A 14,177-nucleotide genomic window follows, 5' to 3' on the forward strand; every position below is an offset into this window, starting at 1 on the left:
GTCAACTGGATTTTATAGAGTCTGAAGCCTAGATCACAACCAAATTGCATTGTTGCCCAAGGTTCAACTTTCTGACCCTGTGCCTGACCGGCCTGCTTCTGGGGACGAGAAGTCTAGTCCCCAGAGGCCAACGACACCTAGCAGAGTTGTCCTATATTCACTCCCTACCTCCCCCAAATCTCGGAGTTACAGGAACCACCCACTTCTAACTTAGGGGTAGACTTGCCAGGGCCCGAGTGCCTGTCATGGAGTATTTTCTGCTTGTCATGGAATATTCTAGAGTCACCCATTCCTTCCTCAGAGATAGCATCTTGGTCTTGAGTTAAAATTTCCAGCTCTCAAACCTTAGAGATTGGTCATTATGTTTCTTCAAGGTGACGGGAAACCACTTAAAATGAAGATCTTCATAGGCTGCACAGGCGGTTTAGTTTTAGGACGTGATGTATGTGGTGAGATGGTAAGTAACAGCCATAAATCCAACTGACAATAATCTGTGAATAAACTATACTGGTCATTCTCTGTAGTGGATCAGAAAGTGAATTTCATGTCATCCCTAAGACACATATACATATAGTCACACACTGTACACACGTTAATGCCTATATATTTGGGTATATGTACCTATGTGTGTGTATACATAGGTGGAGTGTACGTTTAAACAGTGTGAATAGCTAAGTCCAGGTGAGTGGCTGCGAATTACGTGGCTATAAACCTATCACTTTTATGGTAAATCACTGAAGTATTCTCTAGCAGTGATCATCGTTTTTTACATAATTTTATTATATTCTTTAAAGATAGCATTAGTATTAATTAAATAGACCCACAGGTAAAATGTGTATTGTGGGAGTATTTTTGACATCTCTGTTTATAAACTTGGCAGACATTAAGTTAGTACTTCCATTTGAATAAACCCCCTCAACCACAACGTCAAATATCATCTAGAGGTAAAGCACTGTGGTCCTCCATGCCCCACTTATAACTTAACATCACAGCATCTCGTAAGGGTAACTCTTAAATATAGGTGTGACTCTAGACCTTGACCGTGGTTTCCACACTGGTCTTTAGTTATGTCCAGGCTTTCTGTCGTTTGCTCACCATTTCCCTCCATCGGTCTCCCCTGGCAACCACCTTTGGCGTCCTGAGCGCACCATTCGTAATAATCCAAAGTGACATGCAGATGTCACTCATGCACCCTCACAGACTCTGTAGAAGGTGGCCTGAGACCCTCTGCAGTGACACAGCCGGGTCGGGCCGGCCCGTCCAGTGAGGAGGGTGGATGGTCTCGCGGGGCAGCTGGCTAGGATCCCCCCACCGCCTTCTCTGCACAGCCAGGCCCGTGGCGCCCACGCATGGCCTCTGAGTCTTGGTCTTTGAAGTGACAGAGATGACAGAGTGAAGCTCCAGACACGACGTGAGCCGGGATGGGGTCCCACGGAGATGAGGCCAGACCGAATGGGCACTGCGTCACTCGGGTCACCATCACGCACCGTCACCCTCCCTGCACTGCTGCTCCTGTCCGTCTGTAGCGGGACAGCCTCCATCTGACACATACTCCACCACCCTGTCCCCCGGGCAGGTAAGAGCAGCATGCATCCTGCAGCCACCCAGAGACCAGCATCAACATCTCCCAACAAGTTAAAACAACCAACGTTTAAATGACTCTGAAACTTTAATTACAGATACTTTTCAACATTTGAAAGTGTGGATTTGCTCTCTTTTTGCATAAAGCTGTCAAGGTGGTTCCGTTACACCAGTGTCTTTTCCTGCACCCCTATCTCTTCTTTATTTCATCAAAGGTGTCTGGATCGCAGTCCCAAACCAACTCTGCACTGCATTCCAGGTTGGAAAACTCGGAGAGTGAAACGGGCTCAAAGGAGCAGAAAGCAACCGCAGTGAAGCAGCAGGAAAAGCTGAAGCTGCTGTTTGTTTCTCCTCAGTCCCCCCCGAAATGCAATAATCACGAAGAGGAAGAAAAGAAGATGGAGCGCTTACCCTGCTCCCCCTGCCAACACGCTCGCCTGAACCTCTCTGTGGTCTTAAAGTGCAATTATATGGTGAGGACGCCCAGGCCTGGGATCCGACTGGATGCAGTTCAAAGCCAAAACTTCAAACAGCTCATGACTCAGGCCAGGCGGGCGGGGGCCAGGCGGGGGAGGAGGACTGTTCTCAGCCGCTCAAGTGCATCCGAGGAAGAAGTGTCTTTTCTTTCTGTAAAGAAAATCTGTAAATTGTAAGGCATCCTGGTTTGGAAAAATCAAACTCTGTAAGCGCTTCTATCCAAGACTGTGCCAGGGCTGCAGAGTCCAAAGGCCAGTGAGCCCAGCCAGCAGCAGGGGACACGGGCCGCTCCCGGGTGCCCGGCTCCGGTGCTGATGCTGCCCGGAGTCCTCAGAGAAGTCCTCAGCCCTGGGCGCCGAGGAGGCACACTGGACCAAGGGCATCTGGTAGGATGTGGCTCTCTTCTCGGGTCTGTCCGGGCTGGAGCCGTCGCTGGGCCTCTGGCCGTTGAAGAGCAGGTAGCGGCCGCGGGCATCCTGCTCCATCTTGAAGATCTCATATTCCGTGTGAGGTAGTTTGATGCCCAGTGCCACACAGCCATTGGTATGGGTCACGTCCTGCTGGACACCCACCTGCCAGGAGCCCTCGGCCCCGCACTCGTTCCCGTTGAAGACATTGAGGAGCGAGGCAGTGGCTGCGTCCATGGGGGTGACCTTCATGTGGTTCACTGCCAAGGACACAGGACAGCTCCGTGATTCAAGGATGCCGGGGGCACCAAGCCTCATAGGCTTCTGCTCTCAAACCCAGCCTGCAGACCAACCCACCAAACCGTAGCCCACAGAAAAGACCCTCAGATGGAAAAGGTTCCATGTCTGGACGTGACCGGTGGCCACACCAAGCACCCTGAAGGCGCCACAGGAAAAGTCCAGCCCATCTGGCAGTAAATGCTGAGCCCAGACTACAGCTGACCAAGCCCGTTCCTGTGAAGACACTGCTCTTTGGGATGGACACAGTATTCAACGAAAACTGGCATTTGTTTTTACGAATAGGTTTTGAGGTTTTTAAATAGTTTTGGTGTCAGACACCTATATTAGTGAGCAGTCTATACTGGCCCGTACATCACAACTAAAATAAATAAGGTTGCAAGCAAGGAAAATCTGCTCCAATCTGCTCAAAGGAAATCCCAGCCCTTGTAGAGGACGCTTCTGAGGCTCTCCCAGGGGCCCATATCCTGCGTACACGTGAGGGCTTTGGAGGGGACTGAGACCCAGACAGCTGTTCTCTGGGCGACAGCTACCAAAGGCCCTTTGTCCCTAGAGCCAATCTTCCTCCCTAAGGTGGGGGGGGCAGTAAAATGCCCCAGGGCTTATCTGGGTTGGCAGAAATACTTCATATTAAATGGACTGAATCACAGGATGCTATCCTGGGAGGGGTATCTAGGCCAACCCTCTTATTTGTCCATGACAGGGTTGACACCTTCCTAAAAAGATGCACAAGCTTAAAAAAAGTCTAGAAATAGAGATCACAAGGCCCCCACCACCCCTTGCTCACAGCCTTGCAGCCTGGAGAATGTCACCCTTTACCTGCCTTACTTAGGTGATCACCAGGCATACCGCCCGCCCGCCTGCAAGCACGTGGCATCTTCTCAAGGGCACGACGCGCACACTCTGCGCACCTGGGCGTCACTAACGCCAGCTCCGAGGCTGCAGAGAACGATGCAGGCAGGCAGTCCACTCCCCAACATCCCTAGCAGAGAAGATGCCCTTTGCCCCTGGCTCCGCCTCCACAAACACGTCCCCACGTGCCGTGACCTCGGGGTATGGGGTGTGGGGCAGGAGCCCTACCTTTGAACACAAACTCCGTGCCGCCCATGACCCTGGCGGAGTGCACGCCGCGGCTGTAGCGACCCTTGGCGTAGATGGTGAAGGTGGGATGCTTGCACACGGGGTCGGAGTAGTGGTAGTAGTGCCCCTCCCAGGTGTGGTTGTTGTCGTGGAAGATGAAGTGGCGCGTGAGGAAGAGGACCTCGGGCCGCACCTCGCAGCGCTGGCTCACCCACTCGCCGTGCAGGCCCACCGTCAGGTCCGCCTTGGGGGGCAGCAGGGGTGGCCGGTGCTCGTCCGACCGGTGGATGATGCGGCAGGCAATGCAGGCGTGGTCGTGGTTCTGGAGCCAAAACACAAACACGGGGGGAAAAAAACGTCTCCATGAGAGCAGTGCGCATGCGCTGCGTTCGACGGGGCTCACGGCAGAGGCGCCGGCAGCCCCTGAGGCACCGCCACCAGTAACCTGGGAACCCCAGGGGCAACTGGAGCCACAGACCGGGTGTGTGTGCCTGCGTGTGCTCACAAGTACATAGTGTGTTTGGCTAACAGTAGAGCCTTGCCTAAATATTTCAGCTGTGATCTGGACCCCCTTTAGAATCCTGTTACATTTTCAGACCATTTGTCCCGGACACTTGATTTCAAAAAGAAAGGCTGGCATCACCTCACCCCAATTAGGATGGCTACTATCAGAACGAGCAAAAAATGACAGCATTGGCGGGGCCGTGGAGAAACTGGAACTCTCGTGCACTGCTGGTAGGAACGTAAAGGGGCGCAGCTGCTGTGGAAAAGGATCACCTTAGGACCCAGCAACCCCACTTCTGGTTTATACCCCAAAGCACTGAAATCAGGGTCTCAAAGAGGTATTTGTTCACCCACGTTCACAGCAGCACGATTTGCAATAACCTAAAAACGGAAACAACACAATGTACATCGATGGCTGAATGGATCATCAAAACGTGGTCTAGACACACACTGGACTATGGTTCAGCCTCACAAAAGGACGGGAATCCTGACACACATGTTGTTACAAGGATGAACCGTGAGGGCATCATTCTGAGTGAAATAAGCCAGTCACAGAAGGACAAATTCTGTGCGATCCCACTTATAGGAGGGACCTCAAGTCATCAAATCCATGGAGACAGAAAGCAGAATAGAGTTACCAGGGGCTGGGGTGGGGAGTTCGTGGCCAGATGGAGATGAAGATCGTATGACAATGTGAATGTCCTTGACGTCACTGAACTGACGCCTAAACATGGCTAAGATGGTAAATTTTATGTGACGCGTATTTTACAACTAGATTCTTCCATTAAAAATAAGTATGAGACACAAAAGAAAAAAAAGGACAGTACTCCAGTTGCCGTGGGTGACACAGGGCACTGTGTAGTGAGGGCAGAGGTCCCCATGAAGGAGGCATGAAGGACACAGCCCCAAAGGAGGCAAGAGCAGAGGCCCGGAGAGGCCGTGGGCACTCCTGTCCCTACCTGCGTCTGCTGGCCTGAGGCCTGGATGGTTTATGGGCTCTGAATGCTTCCTGCTTTACAGCTTCACACCATCTAATCAGTGCAAGAGAGTGGCCGCCCCGTCTTTCGGGAGCGCCTCTCTGGCCGGGCCTGCTTATAGCACCAACATGGACCTGGCACAAGGGCTGTCTAGGGTTGCCACTTAGAAAACCTCCTCCGAGTAGAGTAGGGGGGCCCGACACTGTCAGCCACGTAGATGCTGTTTGCCTGGAGGGCTCGGGGCTCACACAAAAAGCCAGGTCTGGAGACACAGGAGCTAGCTCCTTGCCCAGACTGCCATCCACTGTTGGACCCAAGTCACCAGAGGCCCATGCGCCAGGGCTGCCTCCACAGAAGGGGCATCTCCACTAGTGGGCATCTCCACTACTCCCCCTCCCATGCAGGTCTGTAAAGCCTCCCGGGCTGCCAGACACCAGCCACACTAGAGGCCCACGTGAATGTGCCCGGCGCTGTGGCAGGAGGGCGACACTGGCCCTGCCCCTGCCCGGGGCCCACTGTGCAGCAGCTCCTGGTCCAGCAGCTCCTGGCCTGTAGACAGGGACTGACAGGTGGCCACTCGGGCAGGCAGGCACTTGTTTTCTGGGCAGAAATCCAAACCTCCAGGCCTTTCCATCGCCGGCACTGACGGCATGCAGGGCTACAGCGGTTCTTTGGTTGAAGGCTGGGTTGCCTGGGAGAGTAGGTGAGAATTGCAGGGGGCCAGGGTTCCCCAGCCGCCCCTTCCACACTCTCCTCCCAGGACAGCTCAGCGCCCGCGGACAGTCCCTGTGCTCATCAGCTGAGCCTGGAGTTGTTATTTACGGGAGAGGAGGTCTGTTCGGGGCCTGCGGACAATGAGATCAAACAGGCAGTGCAGAGGCCTCGCTGTCCCGGGGCCCATGCGTCTGTGGGCCTACAGTTTCCTACCAAGGCCTCTGGGACACACGGGAGAAAGTGCCCTGCAGCCCGTGGTCAGCAGTGAGCCATCTGCAAGCTACAGCAAGGAAACAGACAGGAAGGACACGTGTACACAGCCCACGAGGCCTGCACTTAACTGCACAGAAAGAGATGGTTCCGGCCTTGGCAGGAGATCCACAGGCCAGCGACTGCAGCTGGGGACCCTGGGCCTAAATACCATAAGAAATGAGGATTAGACTAAGGTGGGTCCCACTCGGGCTCCCAGAACCACCATGAGGAGAAGTTTCTCGGCATGGGGTTGCACGTGCGCATGGCACTCAGTGGGAAGACCAAACAAATGGCACGGCTCCTGCTATATGTGCCACTATCTTTCAAATGCATAACAGGGTGAAAAAGACACAAATTTAGTTAAAAAAAAGCATCACTGAATTCAGTAATTTTGCCACTATGTATTTTCTTGTAAACTACTAGGAAGCGAAGGTTCCAATTTTTTACCCCAAAAGGGGGTTTTTACTGAAAGTCTGGGATGGAAAGTTAATGTGATTTCTGTGACATCATATTAACTCCCACACCCAGGAAGTAGCCCCTTCCTTAATGGCTAACAAGCGTTATCACGATCAGCACCTTGATCAAACTGTACCTGCTGCCCCTGCTCCCATGCCCCAGCCCCACATGGTCTGTGTGAAACCAGCCCTGTACTCAGACTCAAGTCTCTGAGATTTCACAGACAGGACGGGGGAGGGGGAAATCTGGTGCCGGTACCTGTTAGCCAGCACACTGAGTGGTGCAGGAGACGGCCCTGGAAAGAGAGAGGAACCTCTGAGAACATACGCCAGGCAGCTTCCAAAACACCCACGAGGAGTGATGGCTCAGCTACTCCACTGGGAGCTCGCCAGCTGGAAGCTTGCTGACTGCCCCCCCCCCCAACACTCACTCACTGAGCAGATCCTATGCAGCCCACGTGCACTGCAGGTCCCTACACGCCGACCCAGCCTCCATCCCCTTCTTTCTGTTCCCCACCACTCGGTTCGCTATATGTGATTTGGGAATTTAAAAACATCAGTTGTGACCACTTCATTTCTGACCATTCCAGGAAGACACGAGCCTCAATCCCTGAAAAGATTTGTTTTCTCAAATACCAATATCATTCAGGAAGTACCCAGAAAGCTTCTTAGATTGAGCAGGCGGGGCAGGAACAAGGGGTCTTAGTTCTTGCAAGAGCCACTGCTCGGACGACACCAGGGATCAACTGCTCTTCAGAAAAGGAACCGGCTCGGAGGGGAGGGGGCACCAACGTGGGGCCCAGGCTGTTCCATGCCCAACACGCTGGAGTTTGGTGTTTTTCTTTAAGAATGACAGGGCACGGGTCCTGAGCTCTGAGATGAGTATCTGGCTGGGCTGTGGTCCTTCAGGCGAGAGATGGTCCCGGCTGAAGGGTTTCTGGTCGGCAGCAGAGAAAGGCAGGCCGGGTAGTTTCAGGGAAGCTTGTCACCCATCGGTAGGGAAGGAGTGGGAGGAAGCTGCCCTTTGGGTATTGGTCTCACCAAATTCCTGAACTAGCTACTTTACTTCATTGTGGTCAAACGTACATAACATGAAACTTCCCTAAGTAATTCACACTGTCGTTCAACCACCCCCACCATCATCTCCAGAACTTTTTCATCTTCCCCAACTGAAACTCGATCCCCATTGAATACAACTCTCCATCCCACCCCCCATCGTAGCCCTTGACAACCACCATCCTACTTTCTGTGTCTATGGATCTGACTACTAGAGGGCCCACATATAAGTGGGATCATACAGTATTTGTCCTTCTTGTAACTGGCTTATTTCTCGTAACATAATGTCTTCAAGGTTCATCCATGTTGTAGCATGTGTCAGAATTTCCCTCCTTTTTAAGGCTGAAGAGTTTTCCACTGTATGGATGGACCACATTTCGTTTATGCATTCATCTGTCAATGGACACCTGGGTTGCTTTCACTTTTTGGCTATTGTGAATAATGCTGCCATGAACATGGGTGCCCAATCTATTTGAGAACATGCTTTCAATTCTTTTGGGTATATACCTAGAAGTGGAATTGCTAGATTATATGGTGATTCTATGTTCAATATTTTTTGAGAACCTGCCATATTGTTTTCCACAGCAGCTGCACCATTGTATAGTCTCACCAGCAAAGCACGACGGTTCCAATTTCTCTACACCCTCACCAGCAGTTGTTATTATTATTATTTTTTTTGATAACAGCCAATCTAATAAGTGTGATGTGCTACCTCACTGAAGTTTTGACTTGCACTTCCCTCATGATTAGAAATGCTGAGCATCTTTTCATGTGCTTATGGCCTATGTGTACATCTGCTTTGGAGAAATGTCTATTCAAGTCCTTTGCCCATCTTTTAATCGGGTTGCTTTTTGCTGTTGTTGAGTTGACTAGTTACCATTTTAACCAACTCTCTGGCTGGCATTAAGGAAACAAAGATGTCATAAGTCAGTGTGGGAGGTTTGCCCTCTCTGTGGATGCTGTCAACAAGGGGACAGTTTCAGCCAACGTTGGATAAAGGGAACACCTTTCTGTCTTGTGGACAGATTTTTTTTTTTTTTTTTTTTTTTTTGCGGTATGCGGGCCTCTCACTGCTGTGGCCTCCCCCGCCGCAGAGCACAGGCTCCGGACGCGCAGGCCCAGCGGCCATGGCTCACAGGCCCAGCCGCTCCGCGGCACGTGGGATCTTCCCGGACCGGGGCACGAACCCGTGTCCCCTGCATTGGCAGGCGGACCCTCAACCACTGCGCCACCAGGGAAGCCCATGTGGACAGATTTTTTAAAAATCTGATTTCTGCTCTTAATTACCACTCTCTTTGGCTTGAATAAAACCCCAAAGACCTACAGGAACAACCATGGAGAAGCAGAAATTAAGGCCTAGATATCACACTGGCTCTAAAGTTTCTCTTTTCCAAGACGCTTTTCTCAAACAGCGGCCATTCACAATGACGAAAGGGGAAGAGTTTTTCAACATGAAGAGTGATTTGTACCATGAAATCTCATTTGCTTCATGAAGTTACTCTGTTTGGTCCATGCTCTGATCCATGGGTCTCATCTGAGAAGCCGTCTTTCCCAGGCTCTCCCGTTAGGCTTCACATCGCTCCCTCCCTTGCATCTCAGATAGGCTATTTTAACGTCAGGGTTCCTGTACACAAGAAGCTGAGGGCTAGAGCCGAGGGACCAGAACGTGTTCCTTGCTGCTATTCTTTACACCAACTATAAAAAGCTTTCATTCCTGGGTGGGGGTGGGGAATCCCTATACCATTATTAATCTCTTAAGAAAGAAATCAAGCTTATTCTAAAACATCACATTTTATCAGTGAGCAATGTCCTAGGCAGAGGGGGCTTTTCCCACTGTGCTTCCTGATCCTGGCCCGGCCCTGGGAACAGTTAAATAACACAGTTTGCATGTACAGGGCGTTTGATGCTGGGGAAGTTCAAGTACATCGTCTCTTACGCTTCTCAGTCTCCCAAAGAGACCACAGTACACGTCACAGATGAGGCCACCGAAGCACAGAGAGAGAACGACATGGTTCGGAGGGATCTGGGACAGAACTCGGCTGTGGGGCTTGCAGAGTGCTCCCTTCCGGCCCCAGGCTGCCCCTTAGGCTGGGGTCTGCAAGGAACACACGTCTCCCTACCAAGGGCTCTGGTCCCTTGAAAAGGTCCTGTCTGGCCGATGACTGACACGGTTCTCTAGGCTTTGCCCTGTTCCCCGCCAACATTTATTTCTGGAGAGCTGGTTTGTCAGCATTTGCTGACGGATCCACTTGTTTCCCAGCATCTTCCCAGAATGGAAAAAGTTACTTGACGTGATCTTGTCGTGAATAAGTCAACTAGAGAAGCAGCCTGCATGAGACATTTCTTGGGCTAAATGTTCTGTTTGAGGAGGAGAAATGGGGATAGATGATGAAATGCCCCTTCCTAGAGTTCTGCTCCCCCGGGTCACGTTTCTCAGGAAGAAACCTCCACGGATGGCCAAGGATGATGCTGAAAGCGGTCTTCCCGAGTGCCGTTCACCACGTGTGTGACTGAACTGCAGACGCCCTACGGTAGGGCTTTCTACACGGACATCCTTCCCGGCTCCTCTCCGTGACATGGTAGGTATTTGAGGCCAAGACCAGCGCCCTCCCGTTTTCCTACGTCCCACGACACCTAGGAGAATACAGCAGGTGTGATACAGGTTCATGGCTCAGGGGCTCATGGATGGTTAGAAAGTTGTCCTCGGATACGCAACAAGATGAACAGAGCAGCCAGCATTCATCACAACCGTGAGTGCTGCCCGTCTTGTGGGAGGGGCCTCTTGGGGTGCCTTTCAGAGGTGGGATCCTGGAATGTTGTGGACTCGGGCTCATTCTGACCTCCCAAAGGAGCCGTGATGATTCCCCTTTCAGAAGAAAGTAGGGGAAATGGCCGTGGCCACACAGGTTGGGTCTCTGTAACTGCAGCCTTGGGGCCACACCCAGAGGCTGGCAGTGTGTCTGGCCAGGCCGGCGCAGCCAATGCCACATGCACACGGCAGCGCTCGGACCCCCTCAGCCTGGCCACCGCCTGCCAGGAGCAGGTGGCAGGCGTTGAGGACAGAAGGACTTAGCCTCACAAGGACTCTGCACAGCAACCCTGTAGCTGTGATGCAACCACCACAGAGGGGCCCGGGCTGGAAGGACGATGGAAAAGGGTAAGAGAGGCATGGCCGGTTCCTCGGGGCCTGCGTTTGGCTGCCAGGTCTTCTGCGAGCGGAACCGACAGAACACCGCTTCCTGGAGGGAAAAAGGAGCATCGGTGGGTGCCCGGGAGCAGCACTGCATTTTCTAGAAATGGGATTTCCGTGAAGTTTAGACTCTGAGATGTGAGCTCCCAAAGGCCTTTCCGGTAAATCACATAAAAGATAATTTCATCTCCACCTTGCCTGTACATACACACTTTGCACAGAGCCCAGAGCTCGATAAAAGGACCATGAGAAGGTGGTTCTTCAATACAAATGACTATAAGAATGGTTTCAGAAGAAAATGCTGATTAAGTTTTACTTGTTTGATTGTTTCTTCCCCTCCTATTAATTTAAACGTATTTAAAGAGTTGAAGGAGACTCATCTTCATAATCACACTGGCTGTAAAGGCAGCAGACCCCACGTTTGGCCCCCTTCTCCCCTGCCCTCTGCCCACGGTGGCCAATGCCCCGCACACAGGACTTGACCCAGACTCTCCAATGGTCGATTTCCTGCCGCCCAGGTGTTCACGCTGTCCTCTCAGCTTCTGGACTTTTAAGGGATGAAATGTTTACCACTTGCATTGTCCCTGACAACGACTTCCTGGTCTGCTGACTCCTTAAATAAAAATCTTGCACTCAGGAATCAGGAAAAATAATGAACTGTTTCTGCACTCACAGCAGAGGCCAGCAGCTGTGCAGTGTGGCAATCGTGTGACTCTTCATATCTCGACCCAAACAAAATGTCCACGTGAGCAAGCCTTTCGGAGGCCAGAACCCATCACCCGACCCCCATCGCCGGCTCTTTTTTCATCCTGCGGGCAGCACGTGCGGCCTGGCAGTGAATGCCCGGGCTGGGGGCAGGGTCACGGTTTTCTGCAAGGGGCATACTGATTGAACATAAGGTGGGCTTCTGGCACTGTCTCGGTCATGACTCCTTGAAGGCCCCGGTCCTCTACCACCTCTTCTGAGTACCGTCACCTCCGCAAAACCCTCTTCTCTTTGCCCTGCACTGACAGAAAGAGCAGGGACAGGGATTCCTCCGTGAGCTTCTGGATCCTTCTACTCGTGCACCTGTGACACCCACTTACCCACCCCGCCGGGAGCCACACCAGCCACATGCCTAAGGAGAGACCCCTTCCTGCTGCAGAGCTGCCTCCTGGAGCTGGGCGGAAACTCCAATGTCCACAGCCACGTGGTCCAAAGTCCCTCAGATGTCACAGATGTCACCATAAATCTGTATTTCTCACATGCTCTGAGGAGGCTAGGAAAGACAAGCTCCCTCAAAAACAAACGACTGTTCACAGTCCAGAGGCCTGCAGGGAACTTAGGAGAGAAAGCACACGAGTACCCCTGCTTCCTCCCAGCGGTCCGGCACCCCAAAACACTGCTGTGTTTCCGCCTCCGACGGGCAGCCCCACCCACTATCGGTGTTCCAGGCAGGCTCTCTCAGAGACGTGGCTTGGGGAGAGCGGTCTGGTTTGCAGGCAAGCCCTTTGATTTACGGCCCTGTGGCCTCATCAGTGCAGGGTTTTGGAAAAAGACCAATTCTGCTTGCTTGCAAGTATGATCCTGAGGCCCTGGCGTTTCCAATGACCCCAGCAATCATTTGCTCTTAATTACTTTTGATTCTGCCAAGGAAAGAGGGCACCTGGCTAACCCTCCACCACACAGGAATCCAGGCAGAGGGTAAGGGCTGCCCTGATGCTAAACTCGATTCGAGCAAAGCATCTTCTTTCAGGGTTATTTTAGGGGGTCCTGTTTTTTTTAATGAAGAGTAGCCAACTTCATCCTGAAAGAATCCTCGCAGCTCACCTGATTCTCTTCAAACATCATTTTTTTTTTGCCGAAGGGCTCTGAACCTCACAGCAAAGCTGTATAAAGCCTAGAAAATCAAGTTGATTTAAAATCTCTATTTTTACATGGTGTCCCATTTCCAGAGGGGCTGAGACTAGTCGTTTTAAACTCAATTTAGCATTTAAACTAATTTTCAGCCAGGTCTCTATGGACCGGCGATTAGGGAAGGTGAAGGGTTCAGAGGGGTTGGCGAGGCCTGTGGTCTGTCCGGATGCGCCCCCAGCCCTCCTCCTTCCCGGGGGGCGGGTGGTCTGCAGGAGCCCAGCGGGCAGGCAGCACCTGGGGCTTTGGAAAGGCACCAGCGGCCAAGTCCACTGATCCCTTCTCCTAGCCGTCCTGGGGAGGGATCTCAAAACTTCCTGACTGCTTGCTCACTGCAGGCCAGGATGCACACGCCAGGGACAACAGGAGAAGAACGGGTCCTTTCAGCTCCCAGAGCCACGCGGACCTGGGCCGGCTTTCGGGGGAGAGCACAGGCCAGGTCCTGGACGCCGGCCTGCGTCCGCCCAGCCTCTTCATCGGCTTCCTCTGTGGCCACAGCGTTCCTCCGAGCCTCAGAATCCTGCCTTTTTGGAATCTGTTTTGAGCGTGGTGATGGAGTTTGGGTAGTATAAGATCACAGCACAAGTCACAGCAGGGACAGAAACGTTCACGGTGACAAGTATCTTTCCCCCAGCCACACTGTCCCCCTCCTCTGAGGCCATCGCTGTTCCACTGCAGAAACACTGGCTCCCGGTTCAGCTTACCTTCTTCTTCTATTACTAGCTTTACACATGGCACCACACTGTTCATGCTATTCTGTACCTTCCTTTAAAACAAAAAAGCTTAACAGTGTGTCCTGGATAATCTCCAAGATCCAAGGTTCTTTCCACCCTTAATATTTCTTGAATGAGGGATTGTGGCCTAGGGTTTAAAGAGTTTACTTCTTAAGAATCTGGGGAGACGGTCCCACAACTGCCCCTGCAGAGGAGGGAAGAGAGAATGGGAGTGAGAGGAGTGGCAGAGACGGAGGTAAGACAAGAAAGGTGGTTGTGGGTACTCCTTTCTTTTCCAGGCCTAAGGAGAGCTCAAGAGATCAAAGAGCCCACGTGGGCATCCGCAGGTGAGGAAACGGAGTCTGGACCCGACAACGTGCACCAACAGCCCAAGGTCAGGTTCAGAGTGGTAGCCAGTTGGTCCAGGCTGTCTGCTGCTTCCTCTGGGCAGGGGGCCTCCATCCAGCCTCCTCTCTCCTTCCTGGGCCCTGGCCACCCTACTCACCAGCATCCTCGCTGGAAGGTGAGCAGGGATGAAGGCTTTGCTCCTGGGAGGATCCTCCCACAGGCTCAGGCCAGGC

The 14,177-nt window shown here is 52.4% G+C and overlaps 1 protein-coding gene across 2 annotated transcripts in view; it reads right to left on the minus strand.

Moving 5' to 3' along the window:
• Window positions 1–423: 423 nt before the first annotated feature.
• The window catches only part of APCDD1 (APC down-regulated 1), a gene marked incomplete at its 5' end in the record, with an annotated part of 31,743 nt that continues 17,989 nt past the window's right edge, over window positions 424–14,177 (minus strand). For both annotated transcript variants that reach the window (XM_082668475.1, XM_082668474.1), the window contains 2 exons: window positions 424–2,725; window positions 3,843–4,164. In XM_082668475.1, the coding sequence (XP_082524601.1) occupies window positions 2,274–2,725; window positions 3,843–4,164 (774 nt within the window). In that variant the 3' untranslated portion in view covers window positions 424–2,273. The remainder of the gene's footprint in view (window positions 2,726–3,842; window positions 4,165–14,177) is intronic.

The sequence above is a fragment of the Grampus griseus genome (assembly GCF_964374135.1).
Source record: "Grampus griseus genome assembly, chromosome: 12".
Classification (NCBI taxonomy): domain Eukaryota; kingdom Metazoa; phylum Chordata; class Mammalia; order Artiodactyla; family Delphinidae; genus Grampus; species Grampus griseus.